The sequence below is a fragment of the Musa acuminata genome, chromosome BXJ2-8 (genome assembly GCF_036884655.1).
Source record: "Musa acuminata AAA Group cultivar baxijiao chromosome BXJ2-8, Cavendish_Baxijiao_AAA, whole genome shotgun sequence".
Taxonomy (NCBI): Eukaryota; Viridiplantae; Streptophyta; class Magnoliopsida; order Zingiberales; family Musaceae; genus Musa; species Musa acuminata.
In genome coordinates this window covers 46,115,543-46,127,640 of record NC_088345.1, presented here as the reverse complement: position 1 = coordinate 46,127,640, position 12,098 = coordinate 46,115,543, and the positions used below count along the sequence as shown (strand labels likewise).

Below are 12,098 nucleotides of genomic sequence, written 5' to 3'. Positions count from 1 at the left end.
AATATGTTTAGTTATTAATCTAACAGTTTGTGCTCTTGAAGAATTGGATGGGCATTTACTATGGTTTGTACCTTTGGGGGCACTTCCATCTCCAAACGAGCCTTGAAGGAGTTACCTTGAAGGAGACTGTGGCACCAGAGTAGCAAAACACATAGTTAAAGGTTACTAAATAATAAATAATTGCAGTTCTTTCTCTCGTCTCACAAGCTCATAAAATTACTAGCCACGTTGCCTCTGCTCAAATTTGCAGCTCTGTTTCAGCGAATCATTGGGAAAAAAGAAAATGAAAGTCACGTTTTATTGACTGCAAGATCTTCCACTGTGAATTTCTAATAACGAGTGCATTCTTAAAGCTTTAACAGAAAACATGTGCTCTAAACTTGGATTAATCTTCTTGGGAGGATGTGACATCAGAATGTCAAGTTTGTCATTAAGAAAGATCTCAAGGTTGACGGCCTCTTTGGCAACTTACGCTCTAGCTAAGCCTGGGCTCCAAGTTCCAGAAGTAGGGTATGATTCACATCACCTGATCCTGGACCCATAAACTGAATGGGGCCTGCAAAGAAAAGTTCGATAAGAAAGGACATTTAGTCCCATATGTTAAGTTGCACCTTGCAAAGAACACAAAGCTGGCAGATAATGAAGAGAATAATACCAGGGCTTATATATCTGTTTTTGAGAGCCCACTCATCTCGCATGGATGCAAACTTTCCAAATGGTGCACCTGAAGTAACAATTGTATTGATATTGGAAATAAATCCAAGAGTTTGATTTTGAAAAATACACTGGACAACAATATGAGCAACTTTTTACTATACCTTCGAGTTCCACCATTGCCTTTTTTATCACTGGCTTGAACTTCCCTGGAATGAGTTTTCATCTCATGAGAAATAAACACAAAGTAACAAATTAATGCTGGAATGATGTTTGGAACAAGCCATCTTGACACTTGGCCTGAGTCATACATCAACAGTCATTGTTTATTGGTTTATCTGTAAGTATTCTGTAATTGTAAACTTTAAGTGTTTAATTTACATAAAGTGATGGATGGACAACTGCAGTTTAATTACTTGAAGTATTTGTTCTCCTACACTGAAAGGATACTTAACACTTTGTCTTCTTTTACTGAATAAGTTGTACAGTCTGCAAATTATGACCAGTATATCATAAATAGTGAAGAAGGAACAGAAGTATTGTTGGTGATCAGCAAACAGATGATAACTGATAATTTAGTGGTGACAAGTGGTCAATGAGTAGGCTGTTAGCCGATCATTGCTGATTGTCAATAGATCATAAATAGTTGTCAAGGCAACAGATGAACGTTATGGTTGATAGGAAAAACGTGATCGCTGATTAACCATCATGGATGATCAGCAACCATCAGATCACGATTGCCAAATGCTTGTGGCATTTGCCAAAGCAGCCAATGGTAGCCAATCACAAATTGACCATAAATCTGTTAAACTGTTAGCAACCAGCAGTTTATATGGATGATCTTTGGATGTCAACATTTCTCTGTTGTTGCCATGGTTGGCTATGGCTGGTGAAAGTTGCAAATAGGAAGGTTGGCTGGGCAACTGGTGAGTCACTGATTGTCTGCTATCTAATACCGTAGTCATATGCAGATTATCAAGTGCAGCCAACCTATAGCCAATTATAAGCAGTCAGTAGTCAATTGGTGGCCAACTGGCGACTGCAATTTGTTTAGTACACCTTACCTGACCCAGACCTGATTCATTTAAGGTGATCTTTCAGGCTTTACAAGTTCTAATGGGTCAACGAAATGCTGAACCAGCAAGTAGATCAGGTAAATTTTGTGTTAACATATCTTTACTGAATATTTAGGTTGGTTCAACCCCATTCAGTCCTGATTTTTTACTTAAGAAAAGCACAATATTTCTCTACTTGTCAATCATATCAACGCAGCAACTAAATGGCTCAGGTCCAAGTCAAGAATTCTTGACCCACCAAAAAACTGGAGCTGGATTCAATTATTTTAGTTCTATATTCCCTTAAGTGCAAGAGAAAACATAGGAAAATAAGCAGCGAAATTAGGGTTTAAAGCAGTTAGCTAGTCAGGTTCAGAGCACTCACCCATCTTCCAACTTTAGTAGTTCATCATCCTAATTGACCAAAACTAATATTTGGTCCAGGAAAGCTTATGATCTAGGGTTGAAGTAGTTAAGAGTTAAGATAATGGTACAAATCAAAAAAGCAATCTCATTAATCCAAAACTTAGTGATATTTTAGCAAATGATGTAACAAATCTACATAATATGATTGGTTTCATTGATTTTCCTGGCAACAATTGCCAAGTCTTATTTAGTGATCCTAAGTAACAATCAATTCCACCTCGGCCTCCTACATCCTTTTCTCCATTCTTTTCTCCATTTTTTCACCTTTCTTTCCTTTCTCAGTAAATTCCTTGAGTACTTAAAACATCAAGATGCATTATAAAATCTAGTGTATTATCTTGAACTAATAAATTTCATCATGTTAGCATCAAAGATTAACATTAATAATGCAGGGAGAAAATGGCTGCCAAGATTAATTTGATAATCCCCAAAGATCAACAACTCCTCCCCCTCCCACCACCTTTTTTCTTTCCTTCTCCCATTTTCTTTTTCTTTTTTTTTTAACTTTTTAGTAATTTCATGAACTTAAAACATTGAGATGCATTGTAAAGTTGAATGTATTACCATGAACTATGAAAGTTCATAATGTTAGCATTACATAGTGACATCAACAATGCAGGGAGAAAATGGCTTCTAATCAGTTTGGTAACTTTAATAATGTATGTCATTCACTGATGGGATAAAATAAATACATATGCTAGCAAAGAATCAACCACAAGCACAATCTTAGAGGCTAAATATTTCACAATCAGTAGGAATGACATAATTTAATCCACAAGATTATGCAATTATAACATATGGGCCATGAAATATACAAATGTAAAAGTTACTGATGCCTTTGATCCATTACTCAACATGTCAAAAAGCAATTTAAGTGTAATGTTAGTAAATGGTTAACCGATTAAGTTGGATGTTCTAAATCGGTTTGAGATAAAACAAGGATTAGTAATTGTCGCAGAATATAAGAATTATGTTGAGGTGAAGTTTCTCATTTCCACTTTCAAGATTTTACAATAAAAGGACAGCAGATATATCAACAAGCTCAGTGGGGTGTGGCACCTAAACTAAATTCTCTCATAAAGGAAGACAAAATTTCTAACAAACAAAAAGCTGCATCTCGACATGAAACTCCCAAACTTAAGCAATGGAAGTCTTGAAGAGTCGAAAATGAACATAAACTATGCACTAAGAAGAGAAAGAATAAAATAAGATGATATACCATGTCTCCTTTCAACATCCATCAATGAAGTCAATGCAGTCCCCCCAACTGTCCATTCCTCAACAGCAGCGCTTAAGTTACCAACCTAGATGCATCAGACCAAAAACAAAACTAGTTACTAAAACCAGTAAAAAGGACTTCACATTATTTCTTTATTAACAAGAAATCATGCAGAATTTTTTAACTCGAATAATAGAATGAGATAGTTGGAAGTATATAAGTACATTGCTTCATTCTATCTCAACAAAATATTCACGCAGCCAACTCCAAATAGTTGGGACATAGGGCTATGTTTTTGTTGTTGTTGTTGCCTCATTCTATATTAAAGCTTTTTGGGCAATTGTGACAAAAGAAGACCAAATGTCATTAGTTGACCTACCAACATGAAGAATATGGCATAGTAAATTGGTAAAGTGAGAATAATACATAAATGCCAAGAGATTGTAATTCTTGCCACCATAGGAGTATCAATTGGTAAGGTACCCAATGATTCCAACCTACCCTAGCCTGAACCTGGATGATTAATTACCTAGGCACCCAGGCCAGAACTTGAACCTGACTCAGGTATCTATTTTCATACCCGAACCCATCTTAAACCTGATTAAAGGCCAAACATGGTTTAAGCAAGGCAGATTAATTAAAACCAGACTGGATCAGTTCTCATGTACCAGATCACATAATGGGATTCTAACCAATTAGGGTTCCAACAAGTCATTTTGTCAGCACCTTTGCTTGTTGCCTACTTGTCTGCTGAGCAGCTGCTGGCAGATTACTACACCTGGCATTCAAAACGTTGGTGCCTCTGCACTTATATCTCCAGTAGAAACTTAGGCTAGACAATGTCAAAGCATAACCTTTTGTTTCAAACTTCAAAGCCATTTAAACATATAGATATATCCAACAGAGCTGTTGCTCAATTTTTATTGTCCAGTTCTTATATTTTGGTATCATTGAGAACTCGATCGATACTAGCTCAACTCTACATGCAAATACATATTTGTATTTTGTATACATAAACAATATGATACATACATAGGTATATACATTACAGTTCCTTAATTGAATTATTACATGGTATTTCATGATGTTGGAACATGAAAAGGAATTATGACTAGGGATAAGAAAATTCTTCAGAATAACAGTGATGATGGTAACATACTGAGGATATGAGGCCTGTCTTTCCAGAACGTAACAGAACTCCTGCACCATAACCCAATGCATAGCAGTAGGTGGCATCAAAATTTGTAGGCAAGCCACATCTTCCCTCGTATCTGCAAATGTAAATTTCTAATCAGAACTAGAGAGCAAAAAGAAAAAAATATAATCTGACACTAAAGGTTATTCGCAATGCTACTAAAAAGGAACCTTATAATGTGTAAAAGGATTTCATAATGACTGATGTGAGAGTTATCAATCAATGATAAGGGCATCCAATACAAATGGCTTCCTTCTACTGATAGGAGATCTAAAGAGGGTCAAATGTGTTCCTACATGTAAGGAAGCTATTTTGATGGTTCCAACACTTGATGCCTAGGTTTTGATGGAGCATCACTAGCACAATTCCAGGGCTCCGCCTCAGTTATCAATAGGTCCATCAAATCAAACCAATTCATTTAATATGTTATTCTTACCCAAAAAAGTGGGATTGTCCTTTGAAGTGTCCAGAGTATGTACCCTCCAATTTTCTTTTCTCCAGCTCAGTTTCGACCATGGAGATAAGCATTTTCTCAGTTTCAATTTTGGCAACCTGATCAAGTAATAGCAGAAGTCTTTGAACAAGATGAATAGCTAGCCTTCTTTTCAAAATCAAAGATCACACAGAGCTTTTGTATGATGAACATTAAGTACAAATGTAGAATACATTACCTGCACATTTCCATGTGGATCTCTTTCTAGCAACAATTGCTCTTGGATTGCCTGGGGAAGAAATTCAAAGAGAAGCTGAGACTGATGTTGAAGTTTCTTTTTCCATAACCCCTCTTTGTCAACTACATCATGAGCTAGGATTTCATTTAGTTCTGCAATAAGTTGTTGAACCTGAAAAAAGGACAATCATATCAATACTCCGATGAAGATAATCCCTCAACAAATACATGAAAACAATGGATTTCTTATACCTCAGGAATAAAGTCAATTAATCCTTCTGGAATAAGTATGACGCCATAATTGTAGCCAAGTTCTGCTCGCTTGCAGATTATGTTAGTAATGTAGTCTGTAACATTTTTGAGTGTTTGCTTCTTGGCTGCCACCTACAAACAAAAAAGGGCCATGGCAGCTACTAGACTTATTTGATATTGGTGATGAAAAACTTACGGCGAAAAATTTGCAACAGATTTAATGACGTGCAAAATGTTTTTAATTGATTTATTATAAAATACTAAGATACTGAGTATTGTCAGCATGAAAGCATCACTTCTACAGGCAGTCTAGCTGGAAAGCAGTAAAAAAGTTTCCTGCTAAGATGCTAGAATGTTGGTCAGATGCTAATTATCAGAGGGTGTAAGCATAATGGCCCATGGATAGATTTTTATTTTTTTACTTTTATTGCAATACATTTAATTATTTTGTGGCTTCAGAAGGCTCCTCTTCCTCAAACTAAAGAAGCGCACACCAAAACTGATACTCTAAGTCCAAGAGTCAAACAATTATCAAGCTCTTTACTATTTAAACATGCAAGTTGAAATTTTGCATATTCTTTGTTTCATACATCATATTGTTGAGTGTTGGTATTCTCCTCACAAGAGTAAACAGCTTTAAATGATCAATATGGTCATTATTTCAGTTTTTATTCACTATTATGCTTTTTAGACTTATTAATTTACAGCCTATGTGTTGGTTATGGTTCCTAGTGAGCTCTCCTTTTAAAACCCATATATTGAAAATATAAGCAGAAAATTCCAGCAGATTCCACATAGAATTGTCAACATTTATATAGCTTCAATTTTAATTTAACAATTTATCATTGTCCTTAAGTCTAAAACCTCCCTCATAAACATCCTAATCATTACTTTCAACCTATATCACGAGGAAGCATTATGGTAACCTCTTTCCCTAGCCTCACACAGAGCAAGCAATCATTATTGATACTACAATATAAAACAGCACAAAAGGACAACTCAACTTCTTGACCCAGATGGTGACAAGTTCTAGCAAGAAATGAACAAACAAGTTTTCTCCAAGTTCATGTAATTTAACTAAAGATGCATGAGGAAATTGACAAAATGAGTTACTAATAGTCAAATAGGCTCTTCAAACTGAAATCTAAAATCAAAAAAAGAAAATAACCTCTTCGCCGATGATAGCAATATTCGGGTGTGTTTGCAAAGCACACTCCAATGTAATGTGAGAAGCAGCACGGCCCATTAACCTCACAACTGAACAAGAAAGAGTCATTTATAAGATTAAAAAAAAACTAAGTAAAAGAAATTTAAATATTAGTGAACATATATTAAAAAATTACCTAATACAATGTTATGAATTGTTAGCTAACAGGCAAATTAATGTCATGTTGGTTAATCATTTAATAAAAAAAGGAAAAAAAATTAAACATAACATATGAAGAATAACACTGCAAAGGGACTAGAAAAAGATTTTGAGCACAAACAATTTGAAATGAGTTGGTTCTCATATTTAATGGAAACTATTGAACAACCTTGATATGTATATTTGAAAGTAGACCAGATCATTCAGTTCAGTTATCATGCTGGGTTTAGATAAGCACAATACAACCCACAAACTTGGTTTAGTACAATTTTGTACAAAATTGGTGGGAGACTGTTGGGAAGGAAATCAAACCACATTAAAATAATGGGAGAATTTGCCATCAATGGTAGATGGTTGACTTGGTTTTAGGCCAAGTAGCTGTGAGAATTATTTTTCGGTAATAAACCAATCTACTCTATGTTAGTAGCATTTTAGAGTTTATAAATAACCAGTAGCAAATATCTTTGGTCAAGGTTCTGCTCCTTCTTTTATACTCAAAAAATAAAGAAGACATCAAGTGTTTTGAACCAAATACTAAAGCAACTATCAAAGGTCAAGTCTTAGAACATAATCAGCTCACAGTGATAATATTTTCCAGTTGATCGTGCATCTGTCATGACATTTCCTATCATTTCAGAGTATATCTGCAGGAAAAAAAAAATCTCTGAGAAAATTGTGCAATGTAACTATGTTAAAATTGAAGAAATGAAGACTTGTAGAGTCACTAAGAATCTGTCTATTTATTCCTAGAATGATGAATATTTGATTCTCATATAATTGGCATCCCTGTCAAGCAACTCGTAAGCAAGGAAGAAAACATGTTTAAATCCTTGCTTTGCAAGTGCTCCCGTGTCAAGTAATAACCAGTAAAGCTTGCAAGTCAAAATGTGTTGATATATTGACTACCTTATCATTTCTACAATAATTGGCAAAAGAGACATCAAATTGACAAAGTAATAACCCTTTTCGAATCAGAATGGATGAGTTTGTCCTTCGTAGGATAAATACGAGGGATATCGCATATCGAGCAATATGCTTGGTATTTGAACCTTGATAAATATGTCAAAGTTATCCACACACAAAAAAAAACAGGATTGGTTTTAAAAAATGTAATAATGAGACTCAAGAATCCCTATAATCATAAACTCTAGAGAAATTGGCAAAATAAGGAAGCTATAAACCTAGAAAACCTACCAGTCGTGGCTACTATGTGATCTGAACATTCAAATGAATATTTGATATGGTATGTTGATGCAGAAATTGGATTTTGCTTTCCTTAAATATTAACAGTTGACACTACCACTAAAAAAGCAAAAGAGAGAAGAAAAAGAAAGAAAGATTTGACCTTGCAGGCTGTATCAAATCCAAAACTTGTCGGCACCTCCTTGCACTTTAAATCTCCATCAATTGTCTTTGGGCATCCAATAACTCGAGTTTTCAAATTCTTTTGCCTAACCATTTCAATATCATCAGATGTAAAAAAAAATTAAAAACCATCAAAAATGTCAAAATGATTGCAGTATTAGGATTTAGTAAATTTTAACTCAAAGTTCAACCTAAAGTTTTCAGCAAGGAGGCATGCATTAGTGTTAGAGTCATCTCCACCAATAACAACAAGTCCATCCAAATCAAGTTTCACAGCTGTCTCCTCAGCTTGCTTAAACTGATATATAAGAATATGAAATGTGATGTCAGAACTTATAGTGAGCACATAAATATATAAACAGAAAATTTGTAAATCTACATTGTTATACAGGTAATATACAAAAAGATCAGAAAAGCACCTGTTCGGGAGTTTCAATCTTGTCCCTTCCACTGCAGATCATATCAAATCCACCCTGTTCCAGAAAAAGCACTAGATTATTAAACCTTATAATTTATATAAGGTTTTTAGAAAGTGGAGAAAAAAAAATCTATAAGTTACAATTACACTTGGAATCATTTTGGCATTCATAAAGGCTGAAAGGAACTAGTTCAAACTATGTGCTAAGCCACCAAAACACAATCAAAGAGTTATAGTCTCCATGACAAGATACAGCAACAATAAAGTACATATGCTTATCAAACCAATTACTACAAACATGATGGAGAAAATGTTCAACATGTATGGTAAATGATATTAGAGTAGATCAATAAAATCATGGTAACTTTTTGCATATTTCAGAAGCTTCATTTTCCTTCGCAACCTTCCTATCATTTTCACTTTATCAACTATGATCACTTGTTCTCATAACAAGTAGTTTTCTGATTTGGAGGTTTGGGTTTGTTGCTTATCTAGTCGCCTGCTTGCTTGCATTCTTACCGCTTACAGTTTGGTCTAGTTAGCATACAATAAATGCAGAGGGCTGCACTGCATGATTGCACTCTATAATGAAAGCCTTACTTGTATAATCTACAATGGGAAAAGGACTGATGATTGAAAGGACTTCTTTCAAACTGAACACTTGCTAAATCTTATACCTATAGATATGAAAACAAGGAGAGTGTACCTTGACTGGGGAATAAGATAAGGAACTCATGACAATCCAATAGAGCTGTTTTGGGTAATTTCAGTTTTTCCTGGGATAATTCTTGATATATGCATGCCATAAAAATATTTGATTATGGATTGAAAACTTGTTATATATTGCATCTTGTATTTATCAATCTAAATTCCTATACATTATCAAAGTGGATTCCGTCCACTGTTGATCTATAAGCTTCTACTGAAAATTGACCTACCAATTCCTATTGCCATCACAGATCCCGAAATTTAGTCATAGATTAAGGTTGTTGCATGATAGGCCTGCCCCTCCTTTCTCTTAGCGGCGTGTAATAGCCGGTTTATAGATATTTTTAAACCAAACTAGAAACCGAAGTTCAACTAAAGTTCCAAATTTGGGCTGATAAGATAGGAGAGCCTACTTATCAGGATTTTCTCCAATTTAATAAGGTGGTCATAAACTTCAGTCCCGTAGCTCTTCTACTCTTATAATACCTTGATAGCATCAGTTAAGAGAGATTTTCAATTTAACCATTTACAAATAACCATATGAAAATGCCTTGATTTGAATAATATTACTGATGATTAATCTATAAGACATAAATTACTGCCGCCTATAAAAGTTTGTTCACCAGACAAATTAGTAATCCAATAACGAAGATTGATATCCAGGATCCATCCTCAACGAAAGAAAAAATTGATAAATGAATCATCAAATACCTGGTTTCTGTAAGGATAGATGAACTCTGGAGTCAGCTGCACATATTTGCACTTCATAATCCCAGCTGGACCTCCCTTGAACCCATAGAGGATACTGCCTTTCGCTCGCTCCTGCAAGTAATCTGCCACATTCCAAATGAAAAAAAATCATAAAAATAAACCACTAATTAATTACAAAACAAATGAACGAGCACTAGATCAAGAAAACGCGAGATCAAACATAAATCAACATGAAAACGGAATAATGACTCACCAAAAATTCCAGAGATGACATTGTGTCCACCTGGAGCCTGGCCACCAGATAACACGACGCCGATCTTCAAACTTCCGGCGGAATCTGAAGGATCCGAGCCCGTCGGCACCACCTTTGCTGATGGCTGACCGAACAGATTAGGGAACAGCTTTGCGATCTCATCTACAAACATCAACAACAACGGCATCATCAGAAGCATTATCGAGAAAAGGGGAGAAAAAGAAACTTGTCACCGAGAAAAAGAAACAAGTCGGGAGGATGACCTGGGTTTCCGGCGGCGGAGCTCGGCGGGCCATCGACGAGCTTGAAATGACCCTTAAGGACAGAGGGTAGAGGGAGCGGATGGTTGAGACGGCTCGTCTGCACCTCGCTGTACACCGACGAGAGGCGGCCGGGGGATGGGCCGTTGTCGCAACCGTTGGCGAGGGCGGAATTCGCAGTGGCCATGGGGGCAGGAGCAGAGACAAGGATCGAGCGGGGGAGACGGATCTCAGTCTCAGATGTACAGAGAAAGCGGCAGCCAAACTAGAGTGAGTAATTCTCGGTTTTATAGGAGAGGGTTTGGGTTTAAGAGGAAATCGTCGTCGCGGCCCGCCGGTTCGCAAGGGAGCGGTAAAAGCGACATAGTGGGGGCCGAAGGGTACGCAGCGGTAGGTGGTTCGGGTGGGTTTGGGTGGACGGGTGGGTGAGATCGAGTTCTGACGTCGACGTGGCAACAATCCTGCAATGCGGAATACATATCGAATCTACATAATTATTATGCAAATTTTCGGGCGACTTACCTACAAAATATTCATATTTTTTAGATATTTTAAAAATATTTATTTTTTATTTTTAAAATAATATTCCTAATTTAAAAATTACTTAAATATTTCTCAAAAAAAATTTCCTACATTTTCTTTTTTTTTATTGGTCAATATTTTTATTTCACTCTTTTTTTATCTTATTTATAAGATTTGTAATACATCAATAAAATACTATAAATATTTTTAAAAATATATATATATGTGACGTCATCTTATATCTATCTCTTTGATTGTCATTACTTTGACCATTACAATTTTTACTTTTAAACTTATAATTAGTATGGTTGAGATTATGATTCTATTTAGATTATTTATAGTATTTTGAGTATGATTTACAGTGTTTTTATTACACTATTATAAATACTTATTTGAATCAACATATCGAATGATTTCTCGTGTGTTTTAATTTCATTTGACTCGTTTATAATGTTTTCAAAAAAAGTAGAATTTATAATGTTATAATAAAATATTATAATAGCCTAAAAACACTCTAACAGATAAAAATACTACGACAATTAAATTTAAGTTTTTATTCTAAATTAAGGATACTATTTGATATGGCACGTTTTGGTATCGCCTACGTGGACTCAGGCAAGCAGACATGGAACTTCAAGTCCGATGTAACGTAGTACACACGTGATGGGCAACCGCTCGTCGTCCTCTCCGTACAAACGACATCATCACAGTACAGTTATTCCGGAAAGCTCAGGGTGACGCTGCATGGCGTCAATCTATGTAGGTCAATTGGCGCTCGCACAAAAGCTTAAGCCGACCATAGTTAATTGACCTTGTACGACTAACTCATCTTCGCAAGTATAAAAGCTAACTCTCCTTGATCCAGAGGGGAGAACATTCAACTCTCCCTAACTCCACTCAACATTAACTTAAACTTCGGGTGGATCGAGTCGAGAAATTATCCTCCCGACCTCGACTTTTGTGCAACAACAAAACAACAACAACTCGTCGAGGGATAACCACGCTCGGCCACGACCCGACGTTG

At 35.7% G+C, this 12,098-nt stretch overlaps 1 protein-coding gene across 1 annotated transcript; it reads right to left on the bottom strand.

Moving 5' to 3' along the window:
• Nucleotides 1-268: 268 nt before the first annotated feature.
• Nucleotides 269-10,865, bottom strand: LOC103995290 (pyrophosphate--fructose 6-phosphate 1-phosphotransferase subunit beta). The gene is made up of 16 exons (XM_009415847.3): nucleotides 10,556-10,865; nucleotides 10,293-10,454; nucleotides 10,040-10,161; nucleotides 8,622-8,675; nucleotides 8,394-8,500; nucleotides 8,183-8,288; nucleotides 7,418-7,481; nucleotides 6,640-6,728; nucleotides 5,472-5,603; nucleotides 5,221-5,391; nucleotides 4,986-5,101; nucleotides 4,514-4,625; nucleotides 3,355-3,439; nucleotides 819-863; nucleotides 656-724; nucleotides 269-556 (listed from the first exon to the last, which is right to left on the bottom strand). Exons 1-16 carry the CDS (start codon nucleotides 10,737-10,739, stop codon nucleotides 480-482), a joined length of 1,695 nt encoding a protein of 564 aa, XP_009414122.1. The 5' UTR covers nucleotides 10,740-10,865; the 3' UTR covers nucleotides 269-479.
• Nucleotides 10,866-12,098: the final 1,233 nt, after the last annotated feature.

Excerpts from the sequence above, each read along its gene's own strand:
- LOC103995290 (XM_009415847.3), bottom strand. The coding sequence starts at position 10,739 with ATGGCCACTGCGAATTCCGCCCTCGCCAACGGTTGCGACAACGGCCCA. Across the intron at positions 8,501-8,621 it reads AGATTGAAACTCCCGAACAG|TTTAAGCAAGCTGAGGAGAC; the intron begins GTGCTTTTCTGA and ends CTTATATATCAG. Across the intron at positions 4,626-4,985 it reads GGACAATCCCACTTTTTTGG|ATACGAGGGAAGATGTGGCT; the intron begins GTAAGAATAACA and ends TTACATTTGCAG.